Source organism: Archocentrus centrarchus, chromosome 6, assembly GCF_007364275.1.
Source record: "Archocentrus centrarchus isolate MPI-CPG fArcCen1 chromosome 6, fArcCen1, whole genome shotgun sequence".
Lineage (NCBI taxonomy): Eukaryota > Metazoa > Chordata > Actinopteri > Cichliformes > Cichlidae > Archocentrus > Archocentrus centrarchus.
The window spans coordinates 26,555,392-26,573,054 of NC_044351.1; the positions used below are offsets into that span (position 1 = coordinate 26,555,392).

A 17,663-nucleotide genomic window follows, 5' to 3' on the forward strand; every position below is an offset into this window, starting at 1 on the left:
TTTGGGTATGTGTGTGCGTACGTGTGTACATGTGCGCTTGATGGAGACAGATTGTGCTGTGATTGTTCATTTCTGAACAGGACTCTGCTCATAGGGGTTATTGACGGCATCTGCGAGGGAAAAGACAAACATGACAAATGGTGCTCAACCAAATGTCTCTCTTCATTCTCCCTCTCAAGATACTTTCATGGCCTAAAGGCTTAAGAAGTCAACATGATTGGTTTATTAGCAAACTTTAGATGTGGCTTAAAGCTGGTCTGAATGCCAGTTTGTGGGAAGTTTGGATTTGTTAGATCAATATCTGTTAAACTGATTTTTGAGTGAGATTAATTGCTGATAGTAGTTTTCTACATCGATGCTCTTGCTGCGTGGGTGTTGGTGTTGTGTTTGCAAGGGCCTTAATAGTAACCTGTGCGCTTAGTATGACGGCACCATATGCTGCTCCACCTGTGTTCACTCAAACATGTAACAGGTCAAGTGGATCCCACAAATTACTGTACTCCTCTGTGTTCTCACGTTTGTACCACAGGTCGCGGTCTATTAGTGGAGCCTCCTCTGGTCTCTCCACCAGCCCCCTCAGCAGCCCACGGGTAAGTTGCAATTCTCAGTTCACTTCCAAACACACACACACACACACGGACATGCACACACACACCTCTTCATCCAGCTCTTAGTTAACTAGTTGTTCACCTTCAGGGATAATAGCTAACCAACTGCTGCTTTTTATTGATGTCATAGTATTGCTGTTCATGTCAGCAACAGAAAATAAAGCAACACACACACACTAAGAAAACAATGTTTCTCTGCAAAGCAATGGTCTTTTTACCCTTCTACTCTATATTTTACTGTTATATATACAGTGTAATATATTTTTCAGCCTTGAAGGATCTTACCCAGCTTTGTGCTTTGAGAAAGTAGAGGTCCACTTTGATTACCTATTCATATGCTTCATTATATCAGGCTTTTCTTTGTGTCCATATAGCTTAGATGTTTCTATTGATGCCAAGTAAAAGTAAAACGCACTGATGAATGTACACGGGAGACGTGACAGCACAGCAAACTTTCTCCACCCTACAAAGCCTCTTCTGTCTCCATCCTCTGCACTTATTATCCTTCTCTGTTTTCTATGGCCTGAGCTCTTTGGAAATCCAGCTCAGGGAATGCTTCAGAAAATCCCACTTTCCTTTGCTCAAAGCTGGGGAGCTTGTAGTAAACTTTTCCAGCTGACTAACCTGAGAAGGCTCCAGATTAGCCAGGATCCTAAGACGAGTTCCTCACACCACACAGGTTCTAGCAGGCTTATCTGAAAGGGAAATTGATTTCTCAGACTCACCCAAAGCCTGGATTGTGTTCTCAGCGAGAAGCTCTGTGTGGGGTTATTTTCTCAGACTTAGCTTCTGGAAGAAAGGAATGTGTTGAAGGCAAATAGTGAACGAATGTGACTGCACAGTAAGCATGGAAAATCAACCCATCAATAAATAATCAGGAAATTTTACTGCAGAGATGCCACCTTCCACTTGTTTTTGAGACAGCGCAATTTGCCTTTTGTCTCTCTCATCTGTTTGCGTTTGCTTGCTTGTCTCTGTTAGGAATGCCTTTTATGTTTTATGCAAATAAAGTCCATCTTTTTGTGTTTTGTTTGGCCTTTTTTGAAATTGTGCAGATTGCTTGCTGGTATTGTTATTCCCATTTCACTTTTGTTTTGTTTTCCTTTGACATGAGTCACTGAATGGTCTTTGTCATGTTTCTTTTCTCTCTTTTTTTTTTTTTTGCAATTCTTCCATCTTTCCCCTGTGTGTACATGTCTTGCCTCCATATTCTTTGGATACTTCTGGATACCCTGTCCCTGTGTGGTGGTTTGTTTTTCCTTTTCTTTCCTTTCTCCATGTGTTTGTGTACTTGCATGTGTTCCTGTGTGTGTGTGTGTGTGTGTGTGTGTGTGTGTGTGTGTGTGTGTGTGTGTGTGTGTGTGTGTGTGTGTTTTTGTCTTTTCATTTTACACCTCCGCTTGCTTTTGGCTTTATGCTTTTAATCTAGCCTGTCAGAAAGTTTGGTGTACCACCTCAGTCCCCAGACTTGTCCCAGTCCCCTAACACCAGCCCCTGTCCATCCCCTGATCCTGTTCCAAATCGCACGGGCCACCGTATCTCCACCCCCAACTCACTTGCTCCAAACAGTGAACCCCTGCCAGAAGCACTCAACAAGACACAAACACTCCCTGCCAAGTCCAAAGCTGTCCCAAAGCCCCTCCAGGCCACACGATCAAACCCACTCCCTGAAACCACCCCTGCTGCAGCACCTGCAGCCAAATCAGAACCCTCCGCTTCCTGCCAGCTTCCATCACAGCCACCCTCTGCCTCTGTGCCTCCTACCCCTACTTCTCCAACTTCCCTATCCTCCCCCTTTTCCTCATCCTCCATCACCAGTGCTTCCATCTTAAACAGCCCCCACATACGACGCGCTCGTTATGCTGCCAACCCCCAACTCTCTGTGCCCTTCAGCCCTGTGATGCCCCTTTCACCCATTAGGCTGCACCATTTTCACCCTGTGGCACCAGCCCCTTCTCCATTTACTGACCGCCCACCCAAATCTATCCCCCTCATACAGGTCACCCCTCACCCCTCCCCTCGAGGCAGCCCCCTCCCCACCCCAAAGGGCACTCCAGTGCACACTCCAAAGGACAGCCCAGCTGGAACCCCTACTCCAACACCGCCCCCAAGTCCCTCCATCGGAGGCATGCCTTGGAGGACGCGCCTCAACTCCATCAAGAACAGCTTCCTGGGCTCACCCCGTTTCCATCGCAGGAAACTCCAGGGTAAATTTCAGCTCATTTGTATGAAAGATTACCGAGTAATCCTACAATCCTGTGTTTCCTGAAAAGTTTTACTGTACATTGTACCGTAATCTACTTTTTTGACAATCTCTAAATCTTTCACAATTGTCTGATGTTTAACTGTGTTTCCACAGTTCCCACACAAGAGGAGATGTCCAGCCTCACACCAGAGTCTTCCCCAGAGTAAGTAGATGCTGTCCATTTCGGAGGCACCACTACTATCATAACTATGCATAACCTTTCAGCCCCTCAGCCACTGGCTCAAACAGCCGTGCTCTCGATGACATGATGTTTTGGAAAGTGTAACATCTATGAATGTTTGATTTTTGCCTGCTGAGTTTCCCGTAATAACCTCCGGTCTGGTCTGAGTTGGAAAGAGCACAGTAGCAGGAGGTAGTGAGTGGGTTATAAGGGAGGGAAGGCAAGCCTGTGTGATGCTTCTGAGTTCCCATGGGCCTGATAACTCAAGGTTGGCCTAGATATGCCTGTTTGGTTGGCTGGCTGCTGTCTGGCTTGGTCATTTCCACCTGGCTAGATAGGAATGTCCTAACTGGGATGAGTTGAAGAATTGATGAGAGAAGACCCTCTCTTAGCTGGGCCAAAAATATACAGCCACATGAGCTATAATCAGCTTCTAACCGCAGAATGGTGCATCTCTTAAAGCCGATCAAAGTTGTTTCCATGTTTTATTAGGTATTATATGAATTGAAATGTTATATTAAATATTATATATATTAGGTCTAATGTTATGCCAGAAAAGCAGGAGTCCATATGGCTTATTAGTGGTTGAGGTGCACCTGGGCTGAAACCATTAGTGAATTCATCTACCTCTGCTCCTTCTGCTCCATCTGCTCCTTCTGCTCCTTCTTCGTCTTTCTTCACAGACAGACTCAGTTACCCCCCCCCCCCCCCCCCCCCCCCCCCCCCAAAAAAAGGCACATTTATACACAGTGGAATATCCTCTGCTCCTTTAAATCCTTTCAGAACTGTGGGAATGTTATTTTTCACTGTCAATACTGTCTGATAGGGAACTAAAACAAGGGAGCAAAAATGGTCAGCTGTAGACATATGTATGTATATATGTATCTTCTTTTTGTCTTTCTTCACAGACTTGCCAAAAAATCCTGGTTTGGTAACTTCATCAACCTGGAAAAAGAGGAGCAGATCTTTATTGTCATCAGAGACAAGCCTCTCAGCTCCATTAAGGCGGACATCGTTCAAGCCTTTCTCTCGGTAGACACACCACGTTTTTTTTTTTTTTTTTTGCTAATTTCTTTCTTTGTCCCTTCTTCTGCTGAACCCCCGGACCCTTTTCTCAACTGCTGCCTGCTATCTGTTTCTGTATGAATGCAGTCATATCACCTGTGCATTTGCTCTCTAATGCGGGATGTTGGCTATGCTATGAGGCAGGCGCGTTCTGAGTGTTTGCTAACATGGTGCTGATTTATGTAGCAATTCACTAAACTGCTTGTATTCACCGTTTCTATTTTCTCTTTGACTGCAGACCCACTTGAGGTCAATAGAAAATCAACACTGAGCTTTGGTCATTAGCATATAGATGCCTTGCCCTCAATACAGTGCTCTGAGCATGTGTTTGTATATTTAGATGCGCAGTGTGAGAAAAATTGTAGATTGCATCTGTGTGTGTGTGTGTGTGTGTGTGTGTTGTGTTTTATTATTGTGTAATTCTACAAATACATGCTCAATTGTGGGCAACATTAGCTTTTTTTCAGTAAGTGCAGCAGAATCAGTATCAACAAACACTAAGCAGTGGTAGTTGATATTCAGCGTACATAATTGAACAGAACCTATCCTCACCCTGGTTAGATTTAACAAAGTCTAAGTAAACAAACTCTGCTAGTGCAGGTCAATGTCAAATCTGTTTCCTCATCCCTGGAGGAAGCTATTTTCCTTTGGGTTATGCTAGCTAGTATTCCAGACAGGAGATTGGCACCTGAATCAGTGGAATTATACCTCTCAGCACTCTCACATTAATGGAATGTCAAACCCTCTCCAGCACTATGGCAAAACGTGACAATTTCAGGGCTCACCTGTTCATTGGGCATACAAATTCATTTTAGGCGGGAGAGGGCAATGTTGTTGGATGACTCAAGATTACATTAGCTTAAGTCTCCCTGGCATGCATGGCTACTCCCCGAGGCATTAATCTCCTTAGAGTTTCAAATGTGGCTCGTACTATGTGGAGGGTATTTTAATGAGGGTTTATTCACCTTGTCATTTGCAAGGTGTGGGAGAAAATTTAACATCAGTGCTTCCTATGTATAATCCCATTACTCATGTCTTTGTGCCTCCTATTTTTATTCCTCTCTTTTCCTCTTTGTGATGTTTTCTTTTCGTGAGTCATCTTTCTTTCTCCCCCCTCCACCAGATTCCCAGCCTGAGCCACAGTGTCATCTCTCAGACCTCTTTTCGAGCGGAGTACAAGTCAACAGCCGGCCCCACAGTCTTCCAGAAGCCGGTGAAATTTCAAGTGGATATCACCTACACAGAGAGCACAGCTGCCACTAAGGAGAATGGCATCTACTCTGTAACCTTCACCCTGCTCTCAGGTTAGGACACTTCAGCATACATAAAAACATCTCAACATTTTCATCTGCTTCTGCTCATCTTTTATACGGACTGTCCCCGTTCAGGAAATTACACTTATGGCCTTTAGAATCAAAAGAAGACTGTTATTCCATCTGTAGCAATTTAGATTTGGTGGTACGACTCTGTTCAGGGACCTCTCCACACTTTCATGTGCATACATGAAAAGGCAGAGGCAGGGAAAGCAGCAGCAGCAGAAAGACTCCCTAAAAACAGGGATGGCATCAGTGACAACAGATATGATTAAGTGAGGTACAACATTAAAAGGAGAAGATATTGTGGAGTTGGGTTGCAAAGTGGCTTACTGATGTGCAGCAACTGTAGGCAGGCTAAAGCAACTTAAATAGTGGCACTGTCTGAGATTTGCCAACAAGATGCACAAAAGGCTATCATCTGAGCCATCAGCTGATGTTGGGCTGTAACTGATATCAGCTGATCTGTCAGGATTGCAGGCTGAGTTTAACTTTGTGACTGCGTGAGCTAACATTTTTCTCCATTTACATCATCTATGGGCACTTCAAGTTGACCTACATGTGTCTTCACTGTTTGAGATTCTAGTAGATGCATATGGTAGAACAAGAGAACTGAAAATCAATGGAGAAAATGGTGTAACAGTATTGAAATGTTTTGTGCATACAAGGGAGGAATTAGTCCTCTAGAAATTCAATACACCATGTCTTGCTTCTGTACTTAAAACTGAAGTCCATAAAAACAGGGTCAAGTTCAAACTAAGGATCAAAACCAATCACACAGACATGCATGCATTATTGTGGCATTTGAGCAGCTGGCTCTCCATCTCATTAGCCTTAAATTCAAGCTCACAAGTGACAAGTGAAACACTTTGAATGTCACACTTTAAACTAATAGTTATGTATATCCAACAAACAAATAACCCTTTTTTTTTCACCTGTGGGTGTTCGTAAGCTTGCTGAAAAAAATGTCTGCCTGTGAATTTTAAAGTTTTTTGAAATTCAGAATGCTTGATAAGACTTACCCCCAAACCTCCCTGAGTATAGCAAAGTGAAGTCTAGCTATGCGCAATTTCACAATGAAACCATGTGCTAATCTTTAGTTGTGCAGAAACACCTGCATGCTCTCTTTCACTCTCCTCTGTCTGTTTCACATAAATGGGGGCACAGCTGAGCTGAATTGGGTGTAATAGAAGCCAGTTCTTCATGTCACTGACCATATACTGTACACAGCAGTTAGATGGCAGGAGCTCTCAGCAGCACTCATCTCTGACCCCCATTTATACTCTCAGGCTTTCTGCAGTTTTCGAGCTCACATTTTGCACCATGTCTGTGTCCCTTTTTCCTTTTCCTTTAAAATGTCTTTCCTTTAATCTGTTTGATTATTGTACATTCGTATTTGTACAAGCTCTGCTGTGTGCCTTCATGCTGCTTAGGCTGTATTCCTGAACAGACATTTTAGGTGTTTTTTAGTATGATAACGTATCTCCTCCCTCCATCACTTGTGTCTCCTAGTAAGTATGCATGAGAAAGATGCAAGGAACTAAGAAATTCTTAGTTCCATGGCATCAGTCTTATATATCACACCATAAAAGACTTAGATAGCCAACCTGTGCTTTACTACTCTAAGCCCTTCTAGAAGCTTCCTGGTTTCTTGTCTTCTTGAGGTGCATGTAAGGGACTGGTAGATCCTCTGTTATGGCAGAGGGGGGACGATTTCCAAGTCACTGGAGGAGAGCTGGAGGCGAGGAAGCATAAGTTAGCATAATGAAAAGCACCCCATGACTTGTCACGGAAGAGAATAGGTCTATTAATGATGGCAGCATTGCACTCATAGAAGTGCTGCTTTTGTGCATTCTTGTTTATTGTCACGGTTTACTCTGACATTTAATGGAATGGAGCCATCATTTATGTTACTTCTGCTTTACCTACCAAGAGGACTGTTAAGTGTTTTCTGTGAAAAAAGCTCTATTATGCCAGTATTCATTCACTGTGTATTTATCTATGTCTCTGTGAAGGACCCAGCCGGCGCTTTAAACGAGTAGTGGAGACAATTCAGAGCCAGTTGTTAAGCACACACGATCAACCTGGGGTCCAACAGCTTTCCGGTGAGTAAGAATAACTTATCAAAAAATATAATTAAAAGAAATTCCAAACCTTTTCCAAAACCTCTTCACCCATTCCCCAACCGCCTCATTTGCCCATCCCACTCACTGATGAGCTACTCCCGCTGCTATAGCTAAGCTGAAATCCTACCCGTCTCCTCAGTATGCTTGAAAACCTCAAGCTCTGCTTCTCCAAACGGCTTCCTTTGCATGCCCGTGCCTCACTGCTATGAAAGGGTGGGAGCTGCTCTCAAGTACCGACTGAGGGTCAAATGTTGTCTCGCTGCCCACTGGCAGCGAAGATTAGAGTAGAGGTAGGGTAAGCTGATTCACATTCTGTTACTCCTACTTTCAAGACTGATCACCGGAGCCTGTCACCATGGCAACACCTCTGCCCCTTAACGTACTCCCACATTGCAACGCGCCAAATAGCGACGCCACACCTGATAAGTGCTCTCTCTTTCTCTCTGTATGTTCACCAGTCTCCTCTAAAAGCAAGATACAAAAACCTCTGAGGTAAATGAGTATCATCACCTAGCCATTCACATGTGAACTTGATGACATTATTAGACTCTCTTTCTTTTTTCATCTTCTCAGTAGTTTCCGAGGTGAGGCTGAGGTACAGCAGCTTTAAGCCTGGTTTTTGTGCCATTCTGGTGATATCCTGTTTTCTAAATGTGAAATCTGGTAGATGAAGAGAGTCATAGGGCTCCTTTTCACCCCTTTTGCTCTTAACATGTTGACTCTTTTGAATCACTGCCGTTTGTGTGCATCTTACTTGGCATCCAAGACCGCCATCTGCTGGTCAGGCAGGGGAACAACATCAGGAGGACACTTTACCATGTCTCCCATGTATGTGTGGTGTCTGAATGTCTGCCTCTTTCTCTCTGCTTTTAAACTCTTCCAGTTCCATACCAGATGCAGGTTATTGAACAGATACTTCCACCATAGGCCTTGGTAGTATGTTTCAGTACTGTTCTGTAAGTGCGAGCTATGTCTTTGCTCAATGTCTTTTATGCAATATTGCTCTCATTGGCACTCAGAAATGAACAGCAGTCATGACAGCTGTTATGATATTTAACAGTCTGTTATCATTCCTCTGCCTCAGTAAGTTTACCAATTATTTTTGATCTTTTTATATCGTGCGGCTCATTACCAGGCTGAGGTGTGGGAAGGGTAAAATTATAAAACACTTGAAGCGATAGATACTGAAAAGTACGCTATTTTTAGTTTGTGTTGTCCAAGCTGATACAGTTAGTATCAAAAGTCGAAGTAAGCTGGTTTTGACCAAGGCTAGTTGAATGAATTAATGTCTTTACACCATCATGCCTTGAAGCAGCTGAAAACAAGCCTCCCTATAATCTCCTTCGATCCACTTACACACAACAAAAGGTATTTCAAAATAAAAGTCAGTGATTGTAATTAAAAATAGAAATTGATTTGTGTAACAGTGTGTCAAAAGGCTTCATCAAGACCTAGTCATTATGTCCCCTATTCACTGGTCATGGCATCATACCTGAGAGCTCTACTTAGGAAGATGATGAGGGTGTGAAACAACAGCTGGAGTATGGAAGAATGTAGCCACTATACTGCAGGTATATTATTTAAGATGAGGTCGCTTTCAAGAACAGGCAATATTATTTAGTGTATATTTATTGTATTATTTAGTTTAATACACTTATGTTGTTTTGATAATGTGCAGATTTGGGAAGTGACTAATATGGAATTGGAAGCATGAACATCGGGAAGCAACCAGGATAATGGAGCAGTCAAAATTAACTATGGCGCATTCACACACATCCACATGCATTCAATTTCTCATTCATCTGTATATGACAATTTCTCCAGTCTACACATTGCTGCAGGCAGCCTTCACACAGGAAGCACACGCAGACTGATAACAGACTTTTTAACTCAAGAAGAGAATTTCCATTTTACAATCTGTATTTTGCTGATGTGCAGACACTTTGTAGTCCAGCATGTGTGCGCACTTTATTGTCAGTGTAGCTCCCCAGTCTTTTTTTTTTTTTATTGATGCTGTATATTTGCCAGCCCACAGGGCTCTGTTGTGTAAAGTGCAGTTCTGCAAAGTAGTCATATATGGTCTTGTTTGTGACTGATAGTTCCCAGTCACATTTGTCTGGACCATTAACAGAAAGACATCAACTCTTAATTTGCTTCATTTGTCATGTTTGGTGTCCTTAACGCACTGCTTACCTGCAATGGGACCATTGTGTCTGTTTAGTTGGAGATCATTGGCATGCGTACTGTTGTACACACACACACACGCACACGCGTGTGCAGATATACGTCCATTCAGGTCCATTATTGTGTTACATACATCACAGTAGCCACAAGGCAGCATCATTAATGAGAGGTCCATATTGCCCTTCAGTGCTATGGTTATGGTATCAAAACACAGTAACATTGTGCTTTACAGAAGTAAAATAGTTCACAATAATTAATATGGACTAGTTCTTATATAACGCTTTTCTACTCTACTTGAGCAGCCAGGAATCGAACCACTGACCTTCTGATTAGTAGATGAGCTGCTCTACCACCTGAGCTTAGTAAAGAAGAAAAAGTACACACAAAACAACAGCAACAAATAAAAAAAATAAGGCATAAAACCTGAAGAGACAATGTGTCTAATGTTACAGATAAAATAAATATTTTTTTTTTTAATAAATAAGTAAGCCAGTAAAAATATGGCAGTAGATACTTCCTAACCTCAGTTCCTCGGGTAAAGCAGCTGAGTTTTGAGCGAGCTGGAGAGGGCTTTTTGACTGAAGCCCCAGTAGAGGGAATTACAGTAGTCTAAACATGAGGTCTGCTTGAAATTTAAGAAGAAGAAAAACAACACTTTAGCAATATTAGTTGGACAAAGCAATGACTTGTGATTTGTATGTCACAACAAAGTTCTGACACTCCCAGATTGAGGGCAGGATACTAGATGCTGGTGGACAGGTTTCCAGGATTTTTTTTTTTCCCAAGTTGGTTATTCAGGGGAGCAAAAATGTTTCTTTCAGCGGCAGCTTTTTCTTGAGTTATTAGGCTTTCTAATTTTTTTTTGTCGTCTGTCCTGCTTCTGGCTGGCCAAACCTGTCCGATCACACTGATGACATTCTGTCTTTATTTTATTTACATCACGCAGTTTGTCTGCGCTATTTTGACTCAATGGACATTTTTGGGTTTTTTTTGTAGGTTGTGCTAAAAACGTATGCATGATTAATCGGGGCTAATGCATTACATGGTCGAAACATGGCTGCTTCAGCAGTTCTCATCCTTGCACAATGTCTGTGGGTCTTCCTCCTCCTCACCTCTGCTCGCTCTGCCTTACATGTAGCCATGTCTATCCTGTGAACCCCATTGTTCATTAGTTTGTTTCTTCTGTCTTCTCTCTTTCCCCCTTTTTTGTCCTCTTTTCTTCCCATCTGTGTACCTAGGCAGCCCATTGAGTAACTTCTTTGACGTAATTAAACAACTTTTTTCAGACGAGAAGAATGGACAGGTGCCCTACCCCCCTGGCACGCCCTCCAAGCACTGCCCCTCACCCTTGCACGTCCGGAGGCATGAGCCAGAAAATAATGACACCAAATTCCCTGCTGCAGGCCGAGACAGAGCCCACTTGTCGGTGGCATCTGTGGGGACACAAGAGGAGTCTTAGACCGTGAAGCTGTGTAGCTGAACCCATCCCAGTATCACTTTAAGCCAGTGGCACAGAGAAATATTCTACCTGTACATAGCTAGATATATAAATCATTTATGGACATCTTTTCTATAAAAATGACTTTATATAGATAGAAATATATTAAAAGAATCAAAGTGATATTTTACAGACAACATATTGCACCTACATAACAAACACACACCCTTGTCCTTCCACTCCCCTTTCCATTACCCCTCAGTGTTCACCATCATTAACCACCCCTGTACCCTAACCATCTAATCACCTGTGGGCCTCTGTTGTTTCTCCCATGCTGCTGCTAACCTGTGTGATGACCTGACTTGTTTCTGATACCAGGAATTATCCAGAAAACCTATTAAAGTCCATCCTCCTGCTCCCTGCTCCATTCGCCCTCCCTCGACCACCCCTCCACACCCCTCCAGCGTGCCAAGATAGACGGACAATTGTTGACGGAGGACTCTTCTTATAGAGGTGTGCTGGGGGAGGGGTTACCATGGAAACAGACCCTTCATGCAGACTTCTACCTTCATCTTCCACTGCGCCCCGACTCCACCCTTGGCAGCCATCAGTAGAAGTAGATGAAAATCCTGTAGTGTTCCCCTTCTTAGAAACACACAAGCACACACATCCCAATAAAACGAGACCATTTGCTCCCCTCACCAGCGACCCGACCCCCACCCCCCGTTCTTTGAGCTCAAGGAGCAGTTGCTAATTGGAAAACAAACATTACTCAATAACACTACAGACACCACATACAGAAAGCATATACACGCATACACGCACAGATCCAGTATGCACAGAAAACTCTGGGATGTATTATCAGTGATGAACAACATTAAAAAAAAGAAGACATGCAGAAATTTGAGGAGGAGGGAAGGGAGAGGAGTTTTGTGGAAAGCCCAAACAGCCGACACGGATGCTTGCTGGATTGTATTTGTTTGCTTTTTATTATAATGTACTTTCTTTGTGAAGAACTGGGTTTGAAATAATGACTGACTTTATTAGACTTAATACTATTGCTGCAAAACAGACTGGGATTGTGTTTTCAGAGAGGAATCGGGTGCGAGCAGAACAGGGCAGTGGGGGATATTAAATTATAGTATAGGGTTGGGGGGAGGGAAGTGGGTGGATATTTGGGTATTTAAAATGAATGATCTATTCTGTTGTACAGACTGATATCATTTCTTATGTAAAAAAAAAAATGAAATGTCTAGTTGTGACACTGTTTAGATACCATAGGGACAGGTTGGTAAACCTGTGCCTGCCACTTACTGTCATTTTAAATTCTGTGTATTTTTGTTACATGATCATGTATGTCTTTGTTTGATTGACCTAATAATGATCCAAACATTCCTGTTTCCTGTTATCTGCAGCACTTTTACTTTTTTTGGTTTTCATTTATGCCTCTCTCTAGTCTCACTTACCAGCAGTAGGAGTAGAGGAACAAGAGAAAAAAAAATGACGTGATAAATGCAATTGTGGATATTTTTGTATTGTTGTCCTTATTTGTTCATGTTTGTTCATCTCACTGTTTGATTTCCTAATTTATTATTATATCTTGGCTATTTATATGAACAAAGCTATTAGGTCAGTTGAATGTTATTTATTACCCTCTTGTGTGTTCGTAAATGGGACATTTAAAGAAAAAAAAAAAGAACTTTTATTTCCTTTGTTTTGGTCTGACTTTAACAGAATTATGTGAACTTTGACAAGTCATAAATTCTCTTTTCCCTGACCTCTCTGAAAAGGGAAAGAGAACTTGTGGGAACTCTTGAAAAAAAAAATGATTTACCAGTAATTTAAGAATGTAGACTTAGCCTCTTTTTGGAGAGGGAATATGCTCTTCTATTGATATTTGTCGGTTTCATATTATTGTGCGTGTAGGCCAGGCTGGAGGAGAAGGACACCACAGATCCTGATCTGCTTCTTCTCTTTGTAAATAGACAGACAAACCGTGGGGGTTGATTGTCTTCTCAACAATGCTGGGGATTCCTGCTCTATGCTTTTAGCTTGTATTGCTGTGTGCATGTCAAACATGAGCTTTTCTTTGCATGGCTTTAGTGTTAATGTTCCATGCCAAACTCACTCCTTCTCTCAGCCTTCATCACTTCTCTTTCCACAAAACTACCTTTTAGTTTAGATTCCCCTCCTCTCCCTACTTTTCCACCCTCTCTGCTTTTATTTCTGGCCTTTTTTTTCCTCTTTTTTTTTTTTTTTTTTTGGGCCTGCTGATCTTTTCCTTCGTCCTCCTCCTCCTCCTTATCTTGTGCACAAAGTTTTTGAAGGACGCTTCCTCAACTCTGTACCTCTCTCTGGAAGGCTCTGAGGTCTGGGCTCTCTCTACCCGTTAGTAGTAGAGGCACAGGGAGGGGATACCAGTACTACAAACACAAAGCAATACCCTGATATTCGCCCTCCTTTCTGTTTTCTACAATGGGAAGCTAGCAGCACTAAGGATATCCAATGATTGAGGCCTAGATGGGTCTTTTGACAGAGCAGGAGCAAAACTGGCTGTAATCCCCATCCAACATAACTGTGAGCATCTTCAGTGCTGAAACAAACAAATAAACTCATTCAGTTATGGTGTGTTTGTTATCCTTATTTCTACCAGTATGAGTAGGGGTAAGTACATATTGGAAAGGAAAATAGAATAGAAAATAGACTAATTTTCATGGTTTAAGAATTGCTAGAATATAGTGATACAAAGTTAAGATTGATGCAGTAGTCTTTTCCCCTCTCATTACGTCACACTCCATGGATTTCTAGAATGTATTTCATTTCATATGTATTTATTTCCATTTTATAGGTTTGTTCACTTGTAAATCTGCTGTTTGCCTGATCTCAGGTGAGTCCACACCAATCCACACATTAAATGGTTTGTTTACCAGGTTTAATAATATATCCAGCACAAAAAAAAACAAACAAAAAAAAAAAAACAGACTTTTGTTGTCCGAATCCCATGTTAGCGTCTGCAGCTGTATCTGTGTCGAAGCGTTAAACCTCAGAATACACAAGCTTAATTAACTGTTAGCGTACCTGGTAAAACAACAGAAGCATTTCTTCAATACTAATAATTTGCTTTGATTAAAATAAAAAAAAAAAGGGGACACCCCATTAAATACTCTCACATCTTTTTAAATAGAAAATGTCCATCCCACTCTTCAAGAAATGTTTTGTTGCTCTGGTCACTTTAAAAATAAAAAAAAAAAAGTTATATTTAAAAAAAAAAAATGTACATTTGTTACTCCAAAGCTTACGTCGATCCAGGGAGTTCTGAGGCTACAGCCTTCCTCCCACTCTGCATTACTATAAAACAGAAAAGTTTAAAGTCCAGCATCAAAAGGCCACCTCACTTGAGTCTTTAATAAATGCTTCAGTCACTTTACATTGATTCAGTCAAAACAGTGAGGCTGCCACTGATCCCAATCCTCAAAGGCCGTTATTTAGCATGTTGTCCATTAGAGGGCAGCATTGTCTTATTATTCAGACTTGCAACTTGTTGCATCCATCTCTTACTTGTCCATTCAAGCTTCCCGAGGCCTGGAGAAAAAGCATCACACTGTCCCATTTTCTTCTTCAACATGCTGTACATCACACACACAAAAAAACAAAAAACATCGTGATGGAGTACTTGGCACAAAATATGAAATGTTGAGTTGCCCACAGAGTTAAACCGCTGTCAAGCACTCACTAATCTGAGCCCCACTGTCAAAGTATTGCTTCTTAACACGCGCACAAACACACAGAATCAGATATCACAAAAAAAACTTCTGTATTTGGAAAACTTCAGATCTGATCTTCTATCAGTGACAAGATGAGACATCTGCCTAATTTCCATGTCTATCCACTTGTTTCTGTCTTCTCTCAACAGCATCTGCCATGTTGTCTTCAGACTCGGGAAGTGACGTAGCGAGAGCGTAGTCGTTGAGCCAGGGTGGCTTCCAGCTCCTCCAGAAGTGAGTCACCCCGGCTGTGAGCCAGCGTCGAAATGGAGTTGTTTCCTTGTCTGGCCCCAGGGGGTCCCAACAGCAAGCTCCTAAAGCTCTCTCTTTCCAGCAGAGCAGACATCTGCTGCAAGAAGTAACCTTCACAAAATGAGCTCAGCTCCACCGAACCATGAACCTGACAAAAGGAATGAAAGTAAAATGGTCGTGTTTTAGACACCTAATTAATATAGATCTGAAGTGTCAAAACAGCTTTTGACATTTAATATTTCCCATACATAACTTAGTGCTGATGTATACATATACACTGTGCTCGTAGTAGTACTATCCAAACTTCTCAGTGTTACCTTGGCAGTCTTGTAGATGCTGACTGCATTATCCAGGTTGATGTGCTGAGAGCAGATGAGTTCACAATGTCTCTGTAGCGCCCCCAGCTGGAACAAACTAGCAGCTGACAACAGCTGCAGGAGAAAACAGGAAAGTTTTAAATGGACAAAGTAGTAGTAGGAGAAGTAATGTTATGCATCCTTATTTGCAAACAAGCAATATTTAGTTTTGTGTAACATTAATCACGTGATTGGAATTTACTTTTTGTTTTTAGTATTTAATTGTCAAATTTAAAAGCCTTCATTCAGTTCTTACCTCCAATAAGTCAGGCACGTTCTTTTTCAGTGACTCAGTCCCTCCACAATACAGGTATGACATCATCATCTGTACAGAGGTTAAAGGTCGCTTTATGTACAAGTCAGAATGATATTTGATCTAAATAATGTGTTTTACATCATATGCAACTCATCTAAATAGGGAATGTATTTGTTACCTGGAAAATGTTGTACTTGACATCACTGATCTCAATCTCCTTGTTGGGGCCTCCAGCTGGTCCACATGATGCCAGAAGAGACTTGAATCTAAAGCAACATAGAACCCTTTAAGTTAGATTTTTTTTTTTTAATTGTCTTAAAGTACACTATTGAACTTTTCTGCACTCACCGGTCAGAGGCAGTAACCAGCAGGACTCTGTGTGCGTAGAAAGGTTTCCCGTGAACTACAAATGTCACATCTGACATCTCTTGGTTATTCAAAAAGTGTGGATCTGTAGAAGAACACATCAGCATATGTGTAACAATACTACAATACATTCTAGTAACAAGAGAGTCAATCTGCACGCATTACAGATGGTCAATAAACTGATAAATTTACCAAGACAGACAAACGTTGATGAGATGCTGTTTTAATAACTCTTATTTATGAAAAATTAAAAATTTTCCTGATTTGCAGCATAAGTGTTATATTTGTCTTGTAGTAGGGTTTACATCATTGGTCCAACAAAATGAGCAATTAGATGACAGTGACTTTAGGCTTAAGGAACCATGGTGAGTGGGCTTTTTTTCAGTATTCACTGACATTTGCCAAAATCACAAGCCAATATTGAAAACGGTGTCAATATAAGGCTCTCCCTTTGGAACGCTGAGCTGCGTGTATCCATATACTCTGAAGAATCATAGTTTCCTTACCCAACTGTGCTGAAAGAGTTGCCTTCATCTCAGGGATGGCTGGGAGGGGTGCTGGGCCAAAACAGTGACTAAAAATAGCGGCCAACTGCTGTGTAATAGCGTCGTTCTGAAGGAAAGTAATAGGACGAGGAGAAAAAAACATATATCATGGAATCTGTTTCACACCGAAAAAGTGTGAAAATCATACTCATGATTGCATTTCATTGTACCTTGGTGGTGCGCAAAATATTGAACATAAGGGGCAGGCCTGTGGTGACCAGTTCTTCACAATAGTCCTCCTCTCTGATTGTGGTAAAGTCTTTGAGTAGGGAGAGGGTGACCCCTGTCCGGGACTGCTGCTGGGCGCAATGAAGAGATTCCAGCCACACGTGTAGTTTCCATGGTACGCCTGGTTAAAAAAGAAAGGATTTATTATTTGGTTCTATGAACTGGAAAAGTAGGCACATCCTCTTCTTGCCATTTGAAAAGTACCCATAGCATGTAGCTCCATGGTGACGTCCAGATAGCCATGCTCAGCACTGTAGTAGCTGGCCTCTTGCAAAGCCTTCATCCTGGCCTTGCAGAGCCTGGGCATGCCCACATCTGGCATGGGCGCAGGGCCATTGGAAGGGTTAGAAAGAGGGGAGAGATGGACGAAAGGGCAGATCCCGGCCGTCTCATCTTCAACCCCCTCAGCTAAGATCTCTTCCAGAGACAGGACATCCTCTTTGATTTGCTGTGGCTGAGTCAGTAGTTTTCTCAGCACGTTCCTGACAAGATAAATAGTAAGAGGAATGAGGGTAGAAAGGGCATGCAAGGAAGGAAACAAGAAAAGAAAGGATCATTAATACATGCCAAAACAGCAACATGTACTTCCAATTCTGTGACCCTGTAGCCTCCTCTCTCATTACATAATCTATCACCCTCACTGAGGAATGTAACGTGTTGAGTCTACATTGTGTTCACACGGAGAGACAGTGAACAGGTGGAGAAGTTTACACCGCCAGCTGGTGTTCAGAAACAA

At 42.0% G+C, this 17,663-nt stretch overlaps 2 protein-coding genes across 3 annotated transcripts in view; one reads left to right on the top strand and one right to left on the bottom strand.

Moving 5' to 3' along the window:
* brsk2a (BR serine/threonine kinase 2a) overlaps positions 1-12,282 on the top strand; it is a 192,579-nt gene extending 180,297 nt beyond the window's left edge. Inside the window, exons 14-20 of one of the 2 annotated variants that reach the window (XM_030731717.1) lie at positions 530-590; positions 2,608-2,815; positions 2,968-3,016; positions 3,943-4,066; positions 5,223-5,403; positions 7,428-7,517; positions 11,009-12,282. In XM_030731717.1, coding sequence (XP_030587577.1) covers positions 530-590; positions 2,608-2,815; positions 2,968-3,016; positions 3,943-4,066; positions 5,223-5,403; positions 7,428-7,517; positions 11,009-11,181 — 886 coding nt within the window. In that variant the 3' untranslated portion in view covers positions 11,182-12,282. The remainder of the gene's footprint in view (positions 1-529; positions 591-2,607; positions 2,816-2,967; positions 3,017-3,942; positions 4,067-5,222; positions 5,404-7,427; positions 7,518-11,008) is intronic. The other variant, XM_030731718.1, reaches the window with a different exon arrangement.
* A 1,812-nt stretch (positions 12,283-14,094) lies between these two features.
* The window catches only part of abtb2b (ankyrin repeat and BTB (POZ) domain containing 2b), a 40,213-nt gene continuing 36,644 nt past the window's right edge, over positions 14,095-17,663 (bottom strand). The window contains exons 10-17 of the mRNA XM_030731335.1: positions 17,132-17,409; positions 16,870-17,048; positions 16,661-16,766; positions 16,137-16,239; positions 15,967-16,054; positions 15,789-15,857; positions 15,494-15,607; positions 14,095-15,324 (exon numbers count right to left, since the gene is read on the bottom strand). Coding sequence (XP_030587195.1) covers positions 15,091-15,324; positions 15,494-15,607; positions 15,789-15,857; positions 15,967-16,054; positions 16,137-16,239; positions 16,661-16,766; positions 16,870-17,048; positions 17,132-17,409 — 1,171 coding nt within the window. The 3' untranslated portion in view covers positions 14,095-15,090. The remainder of the gene's footprint in view (positions 15,325-15,493; positions 15,608-15,788; positions 15,858-15,966; positions 16,055-16,136; positions 16,240-16,660; positions 16,767-16,869; positions 17,049-17,131; positions 17,410-17,663) is intronic.